The sequence below is a fragment of the Camelus dromedarius genome, chromosome 2 (assembly GCF_036321535.1).
Source record: "Camelus dromedarius isolate mCamDro1 chromosome 2, mCamDro1.pat, whole genome shotgun sequence".
In the NCBI taxonomy this organism is placed as follows: domain Eukaryota; kingdom Metazoa; phylum Chordata; class Mammalia; order Artiodactyla; family Camelidae; genus Camelus; species Camelus dromedarius.
In genome coordinates this window covers 21,313,493-21,328,650 of record NC_087437.1, presented here as the reverse complement: position 1 = coordinate 21,328,650, position 15,158 = coordinate 21,313,493, and the positions used below count along the sequence as shown (strand labels likewise).

At 35.9% G+C, this 15,158-nt stretch overlaps 1 protein-coding gene, 1 non-coding gene and 1 pseudogene across 16 annotated transcripts in view; 2 read left to right on the top strand and 1 right to left on the bottom strand.

Annotated features, from left to right (window-relative positions):
• TFDP2 (transcription factor Dp-2) overlaps positions 1 to 15,158 on the top strand; it is a 156,239-nt gene that overhangs the window by 117,796 nt on the left and 23,285 nt on the right. For all 15 annotated transcript variants that reach the window (XM_064491736.1, XM_031446362.2, XM_031446411.2 and 12 more), the window contains one exon: positions 14,324 to 14,486. In XM_064491736.1, coding sequence (XP_064347806.1) covers positions 14,324 to 14,486 — 163 coding nt within the window. The remainder of the gene's footprint in view (positions 1 to 14,323; positions 14,487 to 15,158) is intronic.
• LOC116151047 (large ribosomal subunit protein eL21-like) lies at positions 3,910 to 4,404 on the bottom strand (annotated as a pseudogene).
• Positions 11,968 to 12,040, top strand: TRNAN-AUU (transfer RNA asparagine (anticodon AUU)). Its single transcript has one exon. It is a non-coding gene; the product is annotated as a tRNA-Asn (tRNA).

Sequence of the window (15,158 nt, the reverse complement as noted above, 5' to 3'; positions counted from 1 at the left end):
CGTTGATTTAACTTTCCCTTTCTGCATTTGGTTCAGTGCCCCTTTTTCCTGTGCTTTTTGTTCTCTTTTTATTCTTTAATATAACTTTCCTGTAATGAGTCCCATCCCCCTCCATAACCAAATCTCAGACGTCTGGTTTTCTTTTTTGTTCCTATTCTTCCAAATGTTATTTTCCTCCAAAGGTATGGGTTTTTATGTAACGCTGTGGTCTTCAGTTTCTTTCTCCCACAAGCTGAACTTCAAAAAGCCAGCTCTCAACAACAAAATAATCTTCCTCTCTTCATTGTCTTATATGTTGATTTGGTATCGTATGTAAGTATTTGTATTAGTGTTTCTCAAGGATATATGTGTCTCTCACACACGCAGACTCCCACATACATAGATGTATATAAGCTTTTTATCCTCATCTTAACCACTTGGGTGTACAACTTTGTTTCACACAGCTGTCTCTTTGTCAGGTCCATTTGCAAGAGCAAGTCAGTTTCTGAAGAAGTTTCATTGTTTTTTCCTTATGTTCTGATTCATTGGACTTATTTGCAAAGAGCTTGTGGATGGAGCTGTGAAACCCCCCTTTCTGGTCTTTTCTGGGGTTTTGATCCTGAAAGATGTCTGTTCACTTTCTCTTTCTTCCTTTGGACAGAAACTGGTGGTGTCTTCTAAATGTATCTCTTCCAAATAGGGAAGGGGGAGACCTATTTGGGACCTTTGTTGGGGGAGGAAGGTCCTGGGTATATCGTGGGCAGCGGCGGTACCCTATGTGTGTTTTACTTTATTCCTGCCTGAAATCAGTAGAATTTACCACAGTGGTGTGTCACTCTTCCTTTGTACTCATGTAAGCTTAAGATCTTTCTTATTCTGTTGGAGTATAATTAAAACCCTTTTATTTACAATAAACTAATAATCTTCTAAAAAACTAATATAATTTAAACTATAATAAAAGTTAGTGTAATTAATATCTGTACTTCTTCAGTGAGATTTATGAATTTGTTTGTTTATCCAACAAGTATTTTAAATATCTGCTAAGCATTGGTATGTTCTAGGCATTGGTGGGAATAATAAAATAGATACGTCTCTCCTATTAAAGAGCTTATATATTTGGGGTGAGAGAGCAATAAATAAATAAGATAATTTTAGATTGTGATGGGTGGTATGCAGGAAACTAAGAAGGATGATTTGTAAAGTATTGGAAGGATGGTGGCTACCTTAGAAAGGCCTCTGTAAGGAGGCAACATTTGAATGCAGAGAAGTGAGGTATGGAAATAGCTGGGGTGAGATGAGGAGGCAGGGCTTCTACGCACAGGGAATGGCAAATGTAGAACCCCTAAGTGAGGAAGCAGATTATACCTGGGGAAACACAGGGGCTTGGAGATGGTGAGAAAGTCCGAGTGATCAGAGATGAGGATGGAGAGGGAGGCAGGGTCAGAGTGTAGGCCTTGTCGGTCATGCTAGAGAATTTGGTTTTTATTCTAAACAGGGTCTTAAGCAGGGAAATGACATGACTGCTGAGGGGAAAACAGATCCTAAGGAGACAAGGGCAGAAACAGGGAAATAAGTTAGAAGGCTGTTGGAGGGGGCAGTGGCCTGGCAGTGGAGATAGGGAAAAAATGGGTAAATTTTGCAGGTAGAACCAACAGAATTTATTGGTAGATTGAATGAAGGAAAGAGAGAAATAAAGGATGGGTTTTGGGTTTTTTGCAGTAAGAGCTGGGTGAATGTTGATGCCATTATGTTTACTGCAGTTAGGAGTAGGTTTGGAGAGGAATCAGGTTTTGTTTTGGACATACGAAGTTTGAAGGGTTTATGAGGTATCTAAGTGATGAAGTCATTAGTGTGTAAGTAGTATCATCAGCATGTAAATGGTCACAGGCCTGGATGACATGACCCAAGGAGGGGAGATAGTGAAGACCTGTAAGTGATCAGCATTTATTTCCCACTCCATGTCCCCCACCCAGCACACACACACAGTGGATGCATATTTACAGGAAAGTGGGGTTTGATTTGGGTTTTTCCCTAAATTATTTTACTAAATTACTGAATTATTTCATTGATTTAAATATTCTGGTTGACTTATTTTAATGGGAAATGAAGTTTTTATTGTATGTTATATATAATTTCTTATTTAAGTGGAATATATTTATTATAACTTAAACCTGGGGTATACTGTTATACTACAAATTTTAGTTTTATATTACTTTTGTAAATAAATTATTATGGGAAAATATAAAAAGACAGTGGTTGTGGATTCTAGTTAAGTGCCTGGAAAGATAAATACTTTTTTATTCTTTGGGAACAGTGCCTTTAAACATTTCAAATGAAATTATGAATACTTCAAATGAAACAAAATGTAACATGCTTTTCAAACTATGCTGTATTTATAGTTTTATTTTCTTAAAAACTTAAAAAGTTCTCAACTTGGTTTTATTTGTTAAAGAATGCTTCCTACTAGTTCCCTTTTTTTGACTTAGGGACTAACAGAGATGATAATGTTTACATCCCTGTGGCCAAATGTTGGTGTTATTTGGAAAGAGGGTCTTGGTGTTTCAAAGAGCTCAGGTTTTGAGAAAATGTGTAAACTCTATTTAAGATTTAGATAGAGAGCTTCCAGTTTGAGATGATGGACTGAACACTAATTTCTTTTATCGCGGTATAGTTGATATACAATGCTGTGTAAGATTTAGATGTACAGCAAAGTGATTCAGTTATACATATATATAGCATTTATATTCTTTTTCAGATTCTTTTCCATTATAGGTATTATAAGATATTGAATATAGTTCCCTGTGCTATACAATAGGTCTTCATTGTTTATCTCTTTTACATATAGTAGTATAAACACCCATGTTTAATCCCCAACCCCTAGGATCATATTGAAATTTTTGTGTGAAAAAATAATAAAAGAAATCTCTTAAATTGCCATAAAACATGGTAGAGATATAGATTTTCCAAAAGTTGGAAGATGAAAGGTGATGTGATTAGTGATGGCAAGGAAAAGTAGAGACATCCACGTCCCAAAGTATCTATGGGAGAAGTCAGAGTTGGAGCCAGAAGCCGTTCTCACCTGCACTGACATGGGGAGTCCCCACGCTTAGAGCTGACAGGTATAAAAAGCAAGAATGATTCGGTGGGGGAAGTACTGAGGGCAATGAAATGAAGACATCCAAGGAGCCCTTGGGCCAGCAGAACCTTCTTAATCCTCCAGATCCTCTGTACCTACCATCCCATCTCCACACACAGAGAAGTTACATGTTGTGGCATATGTTAGTATTCATATATTCCATTGTGTGGCTGTACCAGATTCTGTCTATATTCATTAATCATGGACATTTGGGTTTCTCCTTTTTGGCTATTATAAATGATGCTGCTTTGAACATTTGTCAACAAGTTTTTGTATGGACATAAGTTCTTCTGTCTCTTGGATATATACCTACAGTAGCTGTACCATTTTATATCCCCACCAGCAAAAGTTTCCAGTTTCTCCACATCCCTGCCAACACTGATTATCCATCTTTTTTTATTATAGCCATCCTTGTGAATGTGAAATGGTATCTCATTGTGGTTTTGATTTGCATTTCCCTGATGGTTAATGGTGTTGAACATCTTTTCATGTGCTTATTGGCCATTTGTATATCTTCTTTTTTTAATATCTTCTTTTTTTAAAACTAGTACAAATATTTTATAAATAATTCTTGGCAGTTTCTAACCAGTGGAGTATATTGTACAATAAGCCACCTTATATCTTCCAGAAAAAAAAAAACCAAAACCTAAATTTGAATAGTAACAACATCACCCACTGAATTAGGACACAATTAAAATTTGCTTTAAATCTTTCTCTGGGGGAGGGGACACCACACTTCTACTCAATTAAGAGAAACAATTTTCAGTTCAGAGGTCTTAGTTTTTTCACACTTATCATGCCATGAATTCATAGGGACCGGGTTCCAGCTGTTCAGGCTCCTTTCTGTTGGTTCTTACAAAGTGTACATCTCTGGGTGGAGAAGGCTAGTACTTCAGTTGAAACCCAGTGCCTTTCTCTTTGGCTTTTTTCTTTTTCTGATCATTTTCCTTCTTATGTTTCAGAAAGCTATCTCAGCTCTTAAGAGTGCTTAATATGCTCTGTATGTACATTAATTCTCTTGGCAGGGATTCTCTTGTGCTTAACGTGGTTGTTTACAACAGTGCCAGCAGTGGGCTTGGTAACATTATAGACTCTTCCAGTTTTGCCATGATAGCATTTGTGGGGCCTTCCTTTTTAGACAGGGCCCATTCCCTTGATGTCTGCACTGACACCTTGTAGATTTGCGTGTTTGTGGCCAAAGGATTTGTTTTCTGAAAGGCCTAGAGAAATATATAGCAGGTGTCTCTCCTCTTTCCTTTTGTGTTGGTCATTTTGGCGAATTACTGGAAGATGGCAGTTCCAGCCAAAAGGAAGGCTATTATGTCTTCTGAGAAGAACTCTATCCAGATTCTTTGAGTTTTGTTTTTTATTTTATTTGTCTTGCTATTGACCTGTGGGAGTTCTTTATGAATTATAGTTACCAGACCCTCATCTGATACATAATTTGCAAAAAATTTCTCCTATTCTATGGATTGTTCTTTCAGCTACTTGAAGCACAGAAGTTTTAAATTTTGATTACGCTTATCTGGTTTTCTTCTTGTGTTACTTATGTTTTTGCTGTCATTTATCATACTTAAAAAAAAAATTGCCAAATAGAAGATCGCAAAGACTTATACCTATATTTTCTTCTAAGGGTTTTATGGTTTTTGCTCTTATGTTTAGATTTTTGACCCATTTTGAGTTAATTTTAGTAACATGTGACATTTTAACGTTGATATATCAAATGTAACCCAAAAGCATATAGAAGATCTGTGAAAATGTAGGCATTTATTTTTATAACATTTTTCAACCATTTAAAAATTTTAAATAAGCCTGGTTTTAAGTTTAGTATTTTAAATTATTAGCTAAATTAGAAAAGTAAACTTTATGTTATTTTTTTTAACCCTCATTTTGTGTTGGGGAAACAAACATTCATGAACTATTTTTGTCAAGAAAAGGCACATCTTTTCTGAATGTGGTGACAGTAATAGTAAGTCAAGTGTGACAATAGAAGAAATTTAAAGAATGAAGAACAATTAAGTTTGTATTTGTTTTGCTCAGAAGCATGATCCCTTGTATATTGAATTTGGTTTTTTTTAGCAATGATTAATGATGAAATGCTAAAACCACAACATCTTGTTTTACAGAGATATACTGGCCCATGAAGCCATCAACAGTTAAGCATAAAAGATGACAAAGCATAAATAAGTTCAAAACCAAAAAAAAAACAAACAAAAAACAAACAAACAAAAACCTCACACAGAACAGAAAATAACCCACTGAGAAAACAAATTATTGTCCACTATCCATCTCTAGAACTTGTCACCATTCCACACTAAAACTCTTTCCAGTCTCTAGTAACCATAGTTTTACTTTCTGTCCCTATAAGTTTGACTGTTCTAGGTACCTCATATAAGAGGAATCATACAATATTTACCCTTTTGTATCTGCCTTATTTCACTTATCATGTCTTCAAGGTTCATTCATGCTGTAGCATCTATCAGAATTCCATTATTTTTCAAAGCTGAATAATATTCTGTTCTGTGCATATACCACATTCTGATTATTCATTCATCTGTTGATGGATATTTGCATTGTTTCACCTTTAGGCTATTGTGAATATTGCTGAAATGAATATAGGTATACAAATACTCTGTCTGAATCCCTACTCTAAATTTCTATGGATATATACCCCAAAGTGGAATTGCTAAATCATATGGTAATTAATATGCTTAATTTTTTGAGGAACTGCCATAGTATTTTCTATAGTGGCTGCACCATTTTACATTCTCACCAGCAGTGCACAAGGGCTCCAATTTTTCTATATCCTCCCAACATTTTTTTTTTTCAGTAATAGCCATCCTAATGGGTGTGAATGGTATCTCATTGTGGTTTTGACTTGCATTTCCCTAATGACTAGTGATGTTGAGCGTCTCTTCATGTACTTATTGGTCATTTGTTTATCTTCTTGAAAGAAATGTCTGTTCAAGTGCTTTGTCTATTTTTAAATTGAGTCGTTTGGTTTTTTATTGTTGTTGTTGAGTTCTTTATATAGCTTTTTACCTTTTAATGTTCTTTTCCTAGAGGCATTATTCACTTAACTTTCAAAGAAGTGGTTTATAGAATTGGTTGCAGAATCAAATCTCCTGTCTGTCTACTGCAGGTATTAGCTATCCTAAATTCTGTTGAATTTTAACGTAGACATTGATTGGGTTTTGGCATAATGCTCTACAAACCGTCCAAAGATCAAACTTAATTTCTTGATTCAGCGATGTTGAGTAGTATCCTTTGGTTTTGTATTGCTTGTGAAAATGTAGCAGCTTATGAAGAGAAAGATCATCCATAGTCTACCATAGTTTTATGCATGGTGTATAATTTAATCCTCACAACAAGACAGGTATTTGTATCTCTTTTTCAGATCAAGGAGGATTGTGGGTCGAAGTTAAATGAAGTAAACTGCTCAAAATATATAGCTGATAAATGATTTACCAGTGTTGATATTTGACCATAGTAATTTTCTTCAAGTCTCTCATTTCGTATACTGAACCTAATCTTATAAAACGCTTACTGTAGTCTTGTATCTATGTTTTAAGAATATGTTTATATGCATTTAGTAGTTGTTAAAAGTCTAGTTGTTCCTGTTTAAGGACTGTGTTTAGTTTCTTTATATATTAGCCATGTATGACTGTAGAGTCAAGTAAACACCCCAAAAAACTAACCCTATGATTATCTTACTACTTTCAAAAAAAGACCTAGTATTACGAAAAACAACAACCCTCCTTCGTCCTTGGCTTTTAATAAGTAATGTAAACACTAGCTGAGAATTTTATTTACTTTAAGCCATTGTCCAATTGTTAGCATAACTATAAAATCCCATACACAACATACTTCTTTCAGAATAACTCCTGTGCTCTGATTTTTAGCAGTTCTTAATTACTTTTGTCACCTAACTTGTACTAATTATATAAATTTATCTGTGATTAGCCATTTGTATCTAAATACACTAAAATCTAAGGGCAAGTCAGCATAGAGTGGGCTTTGCAGGGAAATGTACGTAGCAAATGGGCATTAATGGATTCTTGTCTAAAATGCAATTACTTAGAACAATGACTGGCACATCCTTACCATTCAGTAAGTGTATAGTATTGACCACACCAGCACTGGGTTTATCAAGTTTATGTAGGAAGATCCCCCTAATGGCCACATGGAGGAAGGGTTGGAATGCCTCTAGGCAGCACAAAGGAAAACAGTTACACAGCTCTAATTATTTTAGAGAGAGATTATGGGGGCCTGAACTAGGGCAGTGGGAACAGAGAGAAGAGACTGGATTCAAGAGCTGTTTTGGACAAGACTAGAATTAGATTACATACGATAGCAGCAGATTGGTTAGATAGAAAGGGCGTTTGAAGAGCATGGATGACTGTGTTGTTTCCGGTTTGGTGATTGGGTGGCTGGTGCTGTCACTCATTCAGATGAGACCTGTGGTAGGATCAGGAGTTACATGTTGTACATGTGGAGTTCTCCCTTGTGTTTATATCAGACTGATGTATGAGGACCCCTTCCTGAGAAGGCTGAGCTGAGTGTTGGAAACTGAGCCTATGAACTAATAAGCCTGTGTAAATAACCAAGGGTATGCTAGAACCATTCTTTTTCTGTTAAAAAAAAAAAAACTATTTTAGAGAATTTTAAATATAAAAATAGATGATTCATGTTGTGAGCCTCCTGTGTGCCTAGTTCTGAACTTCAGCAATCATCAATTCATGGTGTCTTGTTTTGTGTATACCCCTTTTATATTATTTTAAAGCAAATCCCAGACATCCTATCATTTTCATCATAAATACCTCAGTATTTATATCTAAAAATCTTCCTTTTTGCCAGGAGGGAGGGTATAGCTCAGTGGTAGAGTACGTGCTTAGCATGCACGAGGTCCTGGGTTCAGTCCCCAGTACCTCCATTAAATTACTAAATAAATAAATAACCCTAATTACCTCCCCCCAAAAGCAAGCAAAAATTCTTAAAGATTCCTGTTAAAACATATCAACAATATCATTATTAAACCTAAGAAAATTAACAGTAAATCCTTAATATCAAATATCTAGTAAGTATTCAAATTTTGAGTTGTTTCAAATGTCATTTTGTTTGCTTTTTGTGTGTGTGTGAAATAAAATACCAGTACAGAAAATCACCAAAAAGCAAATGGATAGCTAATGAGTTACTTTAAGGCAAGCACTCTTGTAAACATCACCAGATGAAGAAGTAGGACCCCAGAAGCACCCCCATGTACCCATCCCAGTCACTACCACCCTTTCCCCTGTAAATAACTATTATCCTGATTTTTATATTATCACTTCTTGGCATATTTAAATAGTTTTATCCCCTAAACGTGCATCCTTAGGCACTACATTTTAGCCTTGTTCATTTAAAACAAAAGTTGATACATCTTCTATGTATAGGATTTTCCTCTGTTTCATTATCTTCCTATACTTTAATCATTGAAGGAACTAGGCTATTTGACCTGTTGAATTTCCCACAGTCTAGATAGATTTTGCTGGTTGCCTGCTCAGGTGCATCTCAATATATTCCTCTATTTTCTGTATTTCCTGCAGTTTGGCAGTGAGATTCAAAGGCTTTATCAGACTGATGTTTGATCCTTTGGCAAGTATGTAGATAGTGGTGTATTCTTTCATTAAAAGGCACAAAAGTTTTATTTGTCTTTCATTTTATGATGCGACCACCACTGATGTTTAATGCTTGTATCTGTGAATTCGTTGTGGGTGGCTCTTAGTGTTATTCTAATTCTGTCACTTCCGCTTCCTTTACTACTGGCACTTCTTTTATATAAAGACCCTTCCCACTTCTGCTATGAGTTTACCTGGAGGGATAGTTTATATAGGAAAGCAGAATAAAACTTGATCTCTTCCCTTTACCAGTTTTCAAGACGATGAGTTTGTGCCTGTCTTCCTACAAAGGTGAAAAAGTCCTCCCTTTTAAAAATAGCATTATAAGCTCATGAATTTAACATAATTTGATGGGTTTCATGAATTGTAGTTATTACCACTATTGAAACATAAATTGTCCCATCTTTGGCCTGTGGGAGCCTCTTCTAGCTGGCCCATTGAGTCCTTTTGGCATGACCCTAGTTGTCTTTGATAGCTTCGCTGTCATCTGGTATGACAAGATGTTTCAAGTTCATCTTGTACATCTCCTGCCCTGTATGTGGAATCAGCCATTTCTCTTCGAAGACCTGGTTTCCTTTAGGGAGAATTATATGTCAAGCTCAAATTAGGGGCTGGGGATGCTCATTACTACTAGGTTGCTCATGTTTTCTAGTCCTTTTAAGTGGACAGAACTTAAGATACACAGAATCAAAGATACAGTACTTCGTGGGTTCCTATTGAGACTTCCAGTTCAAATCTTACTAAACCTCTTCTCCATTACATCCAATTTTCTTTTTTCCATATGGAGAATCCTGATTTTTTAAGGACATGGAGGATGAAAAGGATGATAGAAGTAGTGAATATGGTAATTACTCATTGACTTTGTCCCATATTATGTGCTTAGCAGTCTCCAAAAGTAATCCTAATATTACCATTAGTACGATTATTGAAAACATTAAAAATTTGTTTTTCATACGCTCTCTCCATTCTCGCCCCATTTTTCTAACAGTCATACATTAATAGTCCCACAGTGTGGGAGCATATACCTATTAATATGTTATACCCTCTGCCTCTTAGCCCTTTAGTCTGACCCCTGCAGGTAACTATACATTAAATACTCATCAGGCCTTCATGTCAGTGTCCCTCTAGTCATTCTGATTGCCTAGGTCGGTTTTGCTGGATACAAAAATCCTTGGCTCACACTTTCCTTCCATTTCTTAAATATATTGATTTTCTTCTAATGTAACACCTTGCTGTTGAAAAATCTGATACTCTTTTTTCCTAGGTGCCTAAAGAATTCCTTTTCTTTGAAACCTAGCAATTTTACTAGAATGTTATGGTATTTGTTGTTCTGGGTTGATCTCTTTTTTTCTTTTCTTTCATGAATGTTTTCTTGACTCACAGCATTTAGTATTTATTCTGTTCCCTTGCCTTGATTTTCTTCTTCAGATACCCTTGTTGTCTGTATACTCTGCCTACCTCCAACATTTTTCATTTTCTCTTGAATATCAGTTGTGGGAGTCATTCAGACTAGATTGTTGCAGTCGCTTCGGTCTTTGTTGTGGCCTCTTGCACTCAGCTGGTATTGAAGAGGGCAGAACGCCTTCTCATTTTCAAAAAACAAACAAACAAAAAACAAAAAACTGCTCTCAGATTGGCCTGTTGTGCTTTTTAGCAAATTCTTTTTTTTTTTTTTAATTGCAGTATAGTCACTTACCGTGTGTCAATTTCTGGTATACTGCATGTCTCAGTCATGCATATACACATATATGTTTGTTTTCATATTCTCTTTTTAGCAAATTCTTGTTGGCTGTTTTGGGATTATCCTGTTCTGAGTTCCATTAGATGCAGCCCCATTGGGTATTTCTTTTTCTGCCCACACAGACATTACTGTGTAGGCCTTTTGACTGTTGGTAGTTTGTATTCTGAGGTTTGTTGAAGATCCCTTGTCATCTAGGTTTGTTGTAAATGTTGTCAGGGGTTCAGGTTTTGCTGTCTAGTTGCTCCGTCTGTTTTCATGTAGGGATTTAGAGGGTTTGAGAGCGCTGCTGCTGTTGCTGTCTTCCCAGACTTCCCCATAACTGGTGTGTGTGTGTGTTTACAGTCTGTATGAATCAGAATTTAAATAAATTGGTAGGTCTTTTATAATCTGTAGATTTCCCCTCTGCATCTCTCTCACTCTTTCCCTCCTCTTTTCCCATATAAATGATTTGTTGAAGAAACCACATTAGGTCCTGAAGAGAAATCCTAAAGATTTTGCTTGTTGCGTCCCTGTAGTATAGTTTTTTCTGTCCTCGGTATTCCTTTTAAATTGGTAGGTGGATCTGGAGTCCCGATCAGACTCAGGTTCCATGATAGGTTGTACTTTAAACATACAAACAAACAAACAAACAAACGAGTGGGCCAGCTCGTGGAAAGCAAACAATACAGAATTAAACACTGGAGTGAAAAATTCAAGTTGAAGAGTTGACATTGAAGACTAGGCAAATCCAAAGAAACAGAAAATAGAATAGTGGCTTGCCAAGGGCTGGGGGTAGGGGGATGACGAGTGATTGCTCATGGGTACAGAGGTTTTTTTTTAGGGTGAAGAAATTAGATTGTGGTGACGGTTGCATAATTCTTAAAAACCACTGAATTGTATACTTTAAAAAGAAGTTTATGGTATGTAAATTGTATTTCAATAGAACTGTTATCTTGAAAAAGGAAGTTAGATTTGAAAAGGAAGAGGGTTACCTAATCCTCTGAGGCTGATAGGAAGGAAGTCAGTTTAGGTACACAGGTGGTGAGTTTGTTAGCTCTCCCGCAAGCCATAGACTTACATATTCAGCTGTCTGTTGAATATACCTACTTGGATATTCTATAGACATGTCAAACTCAACATCATTGCTGCCCCATAGAATGTAATAAAGCCACATTTTAATTTTCTAGCAGCCAATTTAAAAAGTAAAGTGAAACACATGAAATTGATTTTAATATTTTTTACATAATTCTGTATGTCTTAAATATTATGTTTCAACATGTAATTAATATAAAAATTATACATGAACTATTTTACATTCATTTCTCACAGAAGTCTTTGAAATTCTGTATGTATTTCACACTTCAGCATATCACAGTTCAGACTTGTCACATTTCAGATGCTCAGTAGCTACATGTGGATTATGCCTAAAATATTGGACAGTACAAATGAGAAGGTTTAAAATGGAATTCATGGTGGGTAGGTATAGCTCAGTGGTAGAGCGTGTGCTTATTATGCACAAGGTCCTGGGTTCAATCCCCAGCACCTCCATTAAAAAGAAAGAAAGAAAAGAAAATGTCATATCATATAATAATGCCTGCAATAGAGAAAAGAAAATAACATGATGAAATAGGGAATGATGAGAGTGGAAACAGTTATTAATAAATAAACAAAATAAAATAAAATGGAACTCATGAATTTGTTCCTGTCTCCTTGATCTCAGTAAATGACCCCTCCTTTTAAGGGTCATTGTCCTGTTTCCCTCTTCCTTAACAACGACATCAGTCAATCACTTGGTTTTACTGATCTTTGTCTTTAATGTTTTTGCAAACCTGTCTCTTCTTACTCAATCCTACCTGTTGCCCCAATTCCAGGAGTAGCATTTCTTGCCTGGACTGTTACAGAAGCCTCTCAGCTGGTCTTCCTGTTTCCGCTTTTGCCCTCTGTAAACTACTTTGCAGCCAGAATCTCTACCTAACAATTTCCCACTTAATACCATTTAGTGGTATCACAGAATGTCAATAGTAATCTGTGACCTCAATGAGTACACAGATGATTCTGTGGGAATGTGGGGGAAAGAAGGTAGATATCTGTCTTTACCTCATTCTTCTGAAAAGTACATTTAGTGTCTATTTCTTAATGGACATGACAGAGTAGAACATGTGAACAAATTATAAATGAATATAATTATACTGATGGAATATGATAAAGTCTAGGTTCCTTTGCAAACTCTCCATTTCCCCATTCCCTCCAGCCTCTGGCAAGCACGGTTCTACTCTGCTTCTGTGAACTTGACTATTTCAGATACCTCATGTAAGTGGAATCACGCAGTGTTACAGGTCCTTCTGTGACTAGTTTATTTTACTTAGCACATTGTCCTCCAGGTTCATCCATGTTGTTGCATATGGCAGGATTTCACTCTTTTTTAAGGCTGAGTAATATTCCATTGTAAGTACATACCACATTTTCTTTATCCATTCATCTATCTATGGTCATTTGGATTTTCTGTATCTTGGCTATTGTGAATAAAGCTGTAGTGAACATGGGAGTGCAGATATCACTTTGAGATTCTGATTTCTGTTTTTTTTGGATATAGACAGAAATGGGATTGCTGGATTATATGGTAGTTCCACTTTTAATTTTTTGAGGAACCCCCATACTCTTTTCCATAGCAGCCACACCATTTATATTCCCACCAGCAATGTACAAGGATTCTAATTACTTTACACCCTCACACTTTTTTTTTTTCAATAATACTCATCCTAACAGGTGTGAAATAGTACCTCTATGTGGTTTTGATTTGTGTTTCTCTTATGATTAGTGATGTTGAACATCTTTCTATACACCTGTCGGCCATTTATATCTTTTCTTTGGAGAAATATCTATTCCCGTCCTTTGCCTATTTTTTAATTGGGTTATTTGTTTTGCTGTGGAGTTGTAGGAGTTTTTAGGTATTTTTAGGTATTAGCTCCTTGTCAGATGAAAGATGTGTATTTTCTCCCACTCTGTAGATTGCCTTTTCATTTTGTTGGTTGTTTTCACTGACTCTTACTCCAGCAAGTCTTCATCCTCTACGTTAGACTAGGTCTCCCTCTCCCCAGTTCCCATAGAACGTTGTGAACAACTCTACTTGGCACCTATTATATCGAAATTACTGACCATTATGTCTGTTTTGCCTCTCTTCCATCCCTAAGACTCATTGAGGGAAAGGATTTTGCCTCAGTTGTCGTTTTTGACCTTCCAGTCCCAAATACAGTTCCTCGCATGTAATTGGTACACAGATATTAGTAGAACTAAACTGAATCTCTGAAATTTTAATGATTAAGTTACCCAAATTTAGGCCATGGCATTAACCAAACTTAAGATAATTGAAGATGTAGATCCATTATAATACCAATAATCTCTGATTGAAAATTGAGCAGATAAATGAAACTGAGAATAGTATACTTTTAATTTTCGGTGAAAAAAAAAACCTGTAGCATACATAGACTACAGAAAATTAGTATTGAGAATACAGACTCTGCACGGGCCGGGCTTTTGTCTGTTGTTTTCACAGATCTCTTCCCGATGTGTAGAACGGTGCCTGGCACGTAATAGTAACTGGTCAGTAAATAGTAGTTGAATAAATGAGTGATGGGCATAGAAAAGCACTCTAGCTTCATACTTTATTGGGCTTTTAAAGCAAAAATTAAGTTTAAAACACTCATCTCTAATTCAATTTAGAATTTACCACATGGGGCAAAAAATCAAATTGCTGTCTTCTCACATTATTTTACAGCTTTGTAAAGGAAGTCTCTAGTAAGTATAATAGAATATAATTTTGTTTTCTTTTAGCAAACGAAGCAAAAAAGGAGATAAAAATGGAAAAGGCTTGAGACATTTTTCAATGAAGGTGTGTGAGAAAGTTCAGCGGAAAGGAACAACATCATATAATGAAGTAGCTGATGAGCTGGTGTCAGAGTTCACCAATTCAAATAACCACTTGGCAGCCGATTCGGTAGGTAGATCATGCACTTGACATTGCCTGTGATGCGTCATGCAGCGGGACATCTCTGGGTTGTGTGTGTAAGTCTGAGGACTCAGACAAGCCAGGAAATCCCCAGTTCCTCCTTTATGTGAGGGTTTCATACTGTCTGTTGGGGAATCTTGTTGTTCTGTTTTAAACAGGATTCTTTTATTATTTATTTAAATATAAAGATGGACAAGTCTTTTAAAAACATCCTTTTGGGGGTTACTGAAGCAATATACTTTTAAAAATACAGTTTTTATATTTGAATAGCTTGGGATACATTTCTGAATCTTTTAGTGTTTGTTCTGTGTCTAAGTCAGTAAGAAAAGTTTATCTTGTTTTTAATTGAAAAAAAAAACTACATGCACGTGTTTATAACAGTTCAGTTGTACCAAAGAGTATATAATGCAAAATATCTCTCTTCTACCACAGACCCTAATGTACCTCCCCAAAGGCACTATTCACTATTACTGGATACTTAAGTATCAGTCTAGAAATTCTTTATGCATATATATAATAAAATTTATTTCAAACGCAAACGTGATTGTGCTTTGCCTGCTGCTTTTTTTTCTTTTTGGCGGGGGGAGGTAATTAGGTTTATTTGTTTATTTTTAGAGGAGGTACTAGGGATTGAATGACCTCGTGCATGTGCACTTTACC